At 37.2% G+C, this 8,489-nt stretch overlaps 1 protein-coding gene across 1 annotated transcript; it reads left to right on the top strand.

The window, feature by feature from the left end:
- The first annotated feature begins 110 nt into the window (after positions 1 to 110).
- LOC109202991 (signal-regulatory protein beta-2-like) lies at positions 111 to 2,380 on the top strand. The gene is made up of 6 exons (XM_025898705.1): positions 111 to 160; positions 305 to 622; positions 704 to 1,060; positions 1,192 to 1,320; positions 1,415 to 1,458; positions 2,348 to 2,380. Exons 1-6 carry the CDS (start codon positions 118 to 120, stop codon positions 2,378 to 2,380), a joined length of 924 nt encoding a protein of 307 aa, XP_025754490.1. The 5' UTR covers positions 111 to 117.
- Positions 2,381 to 8,489: the final 6,109 nt, after the last annotated feature.

The raw sequence follows: 8,489 nt of genomic DNA, 5'->3' as shown, positions 1-8,489 counted from the left end.
AACAGGAAGTGTTCTTTTGAATGTATTGTGTGTTAACCAATCAGATCTAAAACAATCATCTTACCTCCTCCACTCACTGAAGTACGGGTAAGGTCTCCAACAGAAAGCACTGTCAAGATGATCATCGTATGGATTACATTGTTTTTTCTTCACCGGGGATGTAAGTTTTTCATTTCGTCTAAAAATGTTCTTAAAAATTTACCTGTGAAATAGGTATGTATAAATTGTTGTAAACATAGTTTACCACAAACTATAAGTTACCACATCAAGGAAGATTTTATTTTTCTGCTTTCTCTTATTTCAGATACTTTAATTCCAGTGAAAACGGTTCAGCTTGGTGAACCAGCGACTATAACATGTGCTATACCCAAAGAGCTCAGCAGTAGAGGAGTCCACTGGTACAAGCAGAGTTTTGGGCAAACTCTGAAGTTAATAGTGACAGTATTCAAATCTACAGAACCTACTTTTGGCCCTGAATTTACTAGTTTGAAATTTGATATAGGTAATGATTTTGCCAGCCTGACCATTTTGAAAGTAGATCAAGACGATGAGGGAATTTATCACTGTGCAAACACAGAAAGGATTGGAGTTAAATGGAGTGGGACGTATTTGTTGGTAAAAGGTAAAAAACTGACATACTTAAAAAAGCTTGTAATGCATTCTAAGCGTGTTTCAGAAAATATGTTTATTTTGTATTACACAGGAAACACTCAGAGGACATCAAACTATACAGTTAGTCAGCTGCTGATAGAATCAAACCCAGTTCGTTCAGGAGACACAATGACTCTTCAGTGTTCAGTCTTCTCTGACTCTGACAAGACATGTCCAGGAGGTCTTAATGTTCTCTGGGTCAGAACTGGAGCAAATCAAGCTCATCCCAACATCATCTACACTGATACAAATAGAAGTAATGAATGTGAAAAAAGCTCTGACCCCCAGGACAGATGTGTTTTTCGGTTCTCTAAGAATGTCAGCTCCTCTGATGCTGGGACTTACTACTGTGCTGTGTCCACATGTGGGGAGATATTATTTGGAAATGGAATTACACTGCATGTTCGAGGTAATGTTATCATTGTTCTATCAAATAGAAAACATATGTGAACTTGCACTTTTACAAGTAACCATTAGCTTTTATTTATTACACACTAAACTCATCTTTTTCTTTTAATGTTAATTTTAATGTGATTGCAGAAAGCAGTGCGTGGTCGCAGACTGCCAGTAGTGCTCTTTTTCTGCTTTTTGCTGTCTTGGTTATAAGCCTGGTTGTTATTGCTGTCCTCATTTACACAATCAACATAAACAACAGTGATCATTCTAAAGGTAATTTAAATTCTTTGTAGTTCATTGTGTAATAAAGGCATACATCTTACATGTATTACATTATTAATTATTTCCTCTGTGTTCCATAATCAAGTTGCAGTCCCGCAGAAAAACTTTAGTTGTCAGAAAGGGCAACAGGTACAGTACTTAAAGTTAAAATTATTCTCAGCAGCAACAGATCTACATGGCTGTCAAGGCTTTTGGGCTGGATTAGGTCTATTTACCATCCGTTGGAATAAAATAAACTTTTTTGCTGTTCACTTGGTGCTAATAGCTTTTTTTGTACTGTCTTTCCATACATATTATTATCAATGTCTAGATGTATTTAGATTGAAAATGTACATACTTGCATACATGTCAAGATCAGTCCTGAATAGCAACATTCCTAGTTTTGTCTGGAATGTATGATGCATACCACATTGGCACCACAGTTGTAATTATATAGTGAATATGCAATCTACCCCAACTGTATTTTTCTGTTTCTGTTTTATGATTTATATGATGATATCACCATGAATAAGTAAAAAAGAAACGCGTTGTAGCCACAAATAAAGAGTGAAAGGAAATTGCTGATGTATTCAAACAGGGGAAAAACATCAGAGAAGTTTAAAGATTCCAACATCAGTAAAAGAAGTGATTTTGATCATTGCACTGTGTGGTATAGACAGGATAAATCAATAATCAACAGTGGGCTGTTAAAAGTAAATGTAATTTATCATTGTGCATCATTGTCTTTACCATATTTTTGGGACTTTGTTGTAACAAAATGCCCTTATTCTTATGGTTATTGTATTTCTCAACATTAATACAATTAATAAATGTAATTAATAAATAAAACACCTTCTAGTGCAAATCCAGTATTGTTCAACTTCATTTGGCAGTTTTCTGAATGCTTGTTATCACCAGAGCTGGACATTTTAGGATCTATGTCATTAACATCAACATAGTCATAGTTAACAATGTAGTGGAGTTAGGACCCAAACACAGGACTCAGAATGAATGAACAAAAGATGACGGTCTGTTGCAGGAGTGCAGCAAAGACCAGACTGAGGCAACATGAATCAAACTTAGGCACAGAAATTGTTTGATCTATGAATTAAGATAATTTATTAACTTAAATCTTTTTTTTAAATTGATAAAAAAAAAAAAGTGGTGGAAAAAAAGATAAATATTAACTTTCACAGTCAAGAATGTGTCATTGCTGAGTACATGTGAATACCTAATCCCCGTTTGACAGAAATATGCTGCTTTATTCTCTTTATTGATATTTATGATAGTAAAAAAATACTGAGATGCTTCTTTTCTCATTCTGAAATGTGAATGAATTCTACAAAAAAAAAATGATTTTGCAAAGTCAAAAAGATCGGTTAAGGAATCTCTGCAGTGTGGTTCAGAGGAAAGACAACTAAGAGAACAAATAAGAGACAAATAGTACAAGGATTAATACATAGCAGTACATCTTTGCAATGGCTGTGTTTTAGCACAGTACAAAGAACATCATGGTTTTTCTACTAGAAAACAAATCCACTTACATGGTGTACAAAGGGCCTGATTTCAACTTGACATTTAGTTTCTATGAACAAAACTATTTTATTTTAAAATAGCAAACTCCAGATTCAAAGGCAGGTAATTTGCACAAGGAAAGGAAAATTACAAAGTGGAGACAAGAAGAAAACATCAGAGGACCTGCCAATCACCAGAGATGACAACAATCTGCCACAAAGTAGAAGCATGAGCCAGTCCTTAAATATTGCAAGCTGATGAGTGAATGCTGAACATGTGTGATGTCTAAAAGTCAAGAAGCTTAAAAAATACTGAGATGCCTTTTTTATAACTGTGAAACATGAATCCTTGAATTCCTCAGAAATAGTGCTCATGCCATAGATGACTCTGGCAACAGTCTGGACCAAATGTCCAAGAGGCTGTTTATGCCAGTAGAAAAATTTAAATTCCATCTCAGAGACATTACACACTAAAGTGACATTGTCACCAGGTTCAACAGCAGTCAAAGAAATCGGTTGAAAATGGTCAGCAGCCAGAATCAGGTCTGAAGAAAGAAAAATTGCAGTTAACAAAATGACAAATCAAAGCAATTATTGTTACAAACATTAATAAACAGCCTTAGTAAAGATGTACCACAGTGCAGTACAAACAACAGTTTACTATCATGCTTTTCTCACTTGCAAAGAATTGCACTTACATGGTGTACAAAGAAGAATCAAAGCAGTCAGTTGTGCGGTCATTGTGGTGCAGCACTCTTATCGCACACTACGAGCTCCTCTTGCCCAAATGGAAGTTTTAGTCGCAAGGTGATGAATATTTTCAGAGCAGAAATCAGTGATTGGCTGAAATATAGGAAATGACCTTCCTCCTGTTTAGGAAACATGTTTTATCATTTCATTTCGTAACAGATGTATTTCTTTCTTAGTAGCTTTTGGTAGTGAAAGCAATTATCACTTTATTTATTCTGAATATTTAAAGTATGACTGAAATTCTTGTTAATAAGATAAGATAAGATAAACCTTTATTAGTCCCACATGTGGGAAATGTGTTGGGTCATGGCAGAAAGCGGACAGTGCAAAGTTACAAGCAGAGATGGGCAGTAACGCGTAACGCGTTACTGTAATACGATTACTTTTTTCGAGGAACGAGTAAAGTAAGGGATTACTATAGCAAAAAAGGTCATTAGATTGTTGTTACTTTCCCGTAGGAATGCTGCATTACTGCGTTACTAAAACCGTGATTTTTTTGCGAGTGTGTCATGACAATGACGTAAGCAAGTGCGACGTTCGTGGCAACAGCTGTGTGCAGATCAAAAATGGATAATATAACGACTGTGCAGCGTTTAAGACGTGGAAGTACTGACCTTACTTTGAGTTTAATTCTGTAAAAAGTGACAAAAACATTAGTGTCCGCTCTTCACTGCTTGGGAAGAAAACTTCTTTTTACAGCGAAAAAAACCCCTAAACTTCCGAGCAAGCACCAAGTACGCTGCCACGGAGTGGGAAATTCACAGACAAACTTGCGGATTCTTCCACTTAACGCTGTGGTACACCTGCACCAGGGCAAACCTCCGCCTGCCCCACTCCTCCTATACACGTGAAAATAGAATAGAATACTTTGTTTCATCAGAAAAATTACACTTTGTGACATTGCACATGTGTGGATGTGTGTGTGTATCTGTCTGTGTGTGTGTGGTTATCTGCAGAGTCTTTGTTGTGCAGTCTGACAGCAGCTGGAAGGAAGAACCTGCGGAATCTCTCCATCCCACATCGTGGGTGCTGCAGTCTCCCACTGAAGGAGCTGCTCAGTGCTGTCAGAGTCTCCTGCATGAGGTAGGAGATGTTGTCCAACAGGGATGACAGCTTAGCCACCGATCTCCTGTCACTCACCACCTCCACTGGGTCCAGAGGGCATCCTAGAACAATCATAATCCCAGCACAAGCTCTGGGAATTTGTTTTAACACCAGGAGGTAAGTATTTTACATGTAACAGTGGTAGCTTCATCGTGTTTGTAAATCAGACAGACCTCACACTTATGATACAAGCTGTTTGTGGTCATAAACTAAAATGTTTCCGTTTACCAGAGTTTAGAGAATTAGGTTGATCAATTAAAATAGTAATGACCTAACTTTAAAGATTATAAATATTTAGGAACATTTTTAATTTCAAATGATACAGAAAAAAGATATTTCGGGAGGAACACCACCTGTGGGTTTTAGGGGACGCTTGTAGGCACAGTGAGAGGTAAGATGGTAAATGTGGGAAGCATACTTTTAAATCTTTTTAAGAAACAGAGCTTTATATGTCTCTTTTGCTGCATTTCTTATAAGAATATAATACAGTGGATATATGAATAAAAAAGTATTAGGGTTGACAGCTTTCTCATGTTTAACCGAATCATGTTATAAATACAATCTGTGCTTATAGTCTGAATGTCTGATGTGAAAGTGTTTTCATCTAAGATTTCAGTGATTCAACGATACATTTAACTGCCACACTCACAAATGAAGGGTGTGGTAGGCCTCTGACCAACCTCTGAAGTGGTTTCCTCAGAACAGACCTAAGAAGTAAGAAACTTCTCAGCTTTTTCAAGTCATTGTATTTGTTTGTGACACCATGAAAACAGTCATCAGAGGTGACTATAGAGAATGGAGGGTGTTATTTCAACCACCTCCCCAACTCTGCATGCTGGTTTTGCGTGTCTCTTCCTGCTTAGGTTACTTATATGCAGACTGGTGTCGGGTACTTTTCACAGTGACAGTTAAGCTCAATCCAGTCTTCTGACTTCACATCTTAATACATCTTCAAAATGCAGCAAACAAATTAACAATTTCACATTGGTTGAATATTCACACATTTTTTTCTTGTGTCCCTGTGTTGTTAGAACTAGACTATACTAGGAAAAGGAATATCTGGCCTTTTGTACCAGTAGCCTAAACAGCATTGCCCCTTAAAATTTTGGGGGAAAAAATGGAAATTTGTGTCAGTTTTCACACACAAAAGATTCTTGTCCTATAGTAATACTGATCCCAAATGCATGACAGAATTTATCATATTTTGGACATCAATTTGTCTCAATACTTAGCACTTAATCACTCATAGTATCCCATGTTTTAGCTACCACTCTTGTACATGCTTTGTCATAGCATTAAAAGCACAATGGAAACATTACTGCAATTAGTAATGTGAGACAGCATTATATTTAAGGTTTTACCGTCTTAAATATCTTCTGTGAAACTAGCCTCTTTATCTTTGGCTTCATACCATGTCCTAATTCTGCTATCATTTGGATATGTTATCAAGCAAAGATAAAGTGATAGAAGATAAAGACAGGAACTTAATGACAGACTGCAGTTCTGCTAAAGAACTGTATGTATTACAATTGTACATTTGTCCGCTACGACTTTAGATGGACACATGGGTTTTTATAACACTAAAATAGCCAATCTCTTGATTTTAAAAAAGGGTTTAAAGATATACATGAGGATGAATAAAGGTTCTTGCTGGTCCCACAGCACTTTCTAAAGGCCCTCCGCATTTCTCTCAAGAGAACAATGAGCAAAGCCACATGCAACAGCAACACTGACAGACAAAGGTTGTGGTGGGCCATTTCTCCATCCTTTGACCAACCACTGAAGCTGTTTACTCAGAACTAACTGTTAACTTGAACTATATAGGAAGTGAGAGAAGAGTCATAAGACTTAAGCAAGCTACTTTTAGATGAATTATATAATAATCTGGACAAGCTGCCTGTCCATCGCTGTTCTAAGCCAGGCATGTTGGAAACAAACCTTATCAGGGCTTCAAACCTGTAATCAATAATTTGATAAACATTTTAAAAGTTGTGCCTTTACCACATAGGCCAGAAGGAACAATTGATTTGCACCTCCCCTCTTATACCGGCTACTATGAAAAAACAGAAAACACAGGAAAGTGTGATAACAATGGTCACATATGACTGAGAAGGTGGATCTCTACCCTTCCCTGTTTAACTCTTTAATTGCCTTTGTAAGCGTTTTTGTTATACTCGTGACGATTACATATTGTCATCCCATTTTTTTAAATGTTTTAGAATAGTGGTGCAAGACCATCTTCTTTAGATTACATTAGAGAATGAGACAGAAAGAAAAGCCCCTCACATCTTTCTTTGAAGGCCCAACCACAGAAATGCTTAAGTTTCCATCCACAGTTGTTTGTCAGTGATGACTGTGACTTTGTGTTTGCCTCTGTGTGCAAACAATGCTCTGCAAAGAAATATAAGGAAGACATTGCAAAGGTAGATAAAAAGCTTCTCAAGAGACCTTTTGTCTTCCTTTGTTTTGCACGAAACAAAGATCACTAGCGTTAGTTTCAGCTGAAACTGAAGAGCTGAAGCAGTTTAGTACCACTGTTTTGAGACAACAACTGCATTGTCAGACTAACATTTACCCTAATTAGACCATTACAGAAAGTGTTCTGGTCTGCGTTTGTTTATATACTTTTTCATCTACTTTCTGTGTCATAATGTAGTAAAATCACTCTAAGCAAACAGAACTGACATCTCAGTTTAAGAAAAATAAATAAATAAATCAACTTCTCAATGCTAATTGAGTTAATTGAGAATGAATTTTAACTGAGAATAAATTCTATGCCCAACTTAAAAAAAGAATTTCATGACATACCAGTTGGTATGACTGATATGATTCTTTGAAATATAAATATTTATAAATAAATAAAACATGCTAATTAGAATGCAACCACATCCTACATAGGGAGCTTAAGAAGATGTCCACCACTTGCAAGGTAAGTAGCAAGGTGCTAGGTAGTGGACATCTTGCTTTGATAAAGTTTTATTGATTCCATGACTTTTTCAACCTGTTGCTGAAAACTGAAATACTGTAAATACTTTAAAAAACAACAACTACAACAAAAAACTGTTACAGTATAAGAAATAACTACTATTGATACTACACTGAGGGAAAAATCTTCTTGCATGCCGTCTCCAACCCTGACATTCCTCTGCACCTCTGCAGTGGCAGTCACTGCATTCAGCAAGGGCATCTGCTCATAGGGATGGTGATCATAAACCTTCCACCTCCAAGCACTGAAGAACTCTTCTATAGGATTCAAAAATGGGGAATATGCTGGGAGGAGCTGCATCATCAAACAAGGGTATACTGCAAACCACTCTTTGACAAGGTGAGAGTGGTGGAACGCCCTATTATCCCAGATAATGACAAAGAGTGCCAGGCCTCAACAGCTTTCTCTCCTCAGGTGTGATTGGCCTCTCATGAAGTGGTTTCGGGAATGTTATGAGGCGTTATGTGTTGCATGGGCCAATAGTGGGGATATGGCATCGGACAACCTCATTGGAGATGGCAGCACACATGGTTATGTTGGCACCCCTCTGTCCTGGAACTGTGAAAGTAGCCCTGTACCCAATGAGGTTCCTTCCACGTCTCCTCACTTTGCAGAGATTGAACATAAATGAAGACATGATGTGCCCCCGCAGCTTCAAGCAAAATTACAATGAAAGGGACTCCAGTTGACTTTAACTGGAGTGGTGGAGAATTGTGTCTATCAATTGAGAAAGGGTTAACAAATTTGCAAGAGGTGTCTTCTGCTCTGCTGAGATAGTGATGATGATCCCAGTTTCCCAGTTTGTTTATCCAGGTCAAAGCAATTAA

The sequence above is a fragment of the Oreochromis niloticus genome, linkage group LG2 (genome assembly GCF_001858045.2).
Source record: "Oreochromis niloticus isolate F11D_XX linkage group LG2, O_niloticus_UMD_NMBU, whole genome shotgun sequence".
Taxonomy (NCBI): Eukaryota; Metazoa; Chordata; class Actinopteri; order Cichliformes; family Cichlidae; genus Oreochromis; species Oreochromis niloticus.
This window is presented reverse-complemented; position numbering and strand designations above follow the sequence as displayed.

What these genes read in the sequence shown, in the direction of transcription:
- LOC109202991 (XM_025898705.1), top strand. Translation starts at nt 118, where the DNA reads ATGATCATCGTATGGATTACATTGTTTTTTCTTCACCGGGGAT. An exon ending in GTTTTTTCTTCACCGGGGAT is followed by an intron (nt 161 to 304) that starts GTAAGTTTTTCA and finishes CTCTTATTTCAG; the next exon opens with ATACTTTAATTCCAGTGAAA. An exon ending in CAACAGTGATCATTCTAAAG is followed by an intron (nt 1,321 to 1,414) that starts GTAATTTAAATT and finishes TCCATAATCAAG; the next exon opens with TTGCAGTCCCGCAGAAAAAC.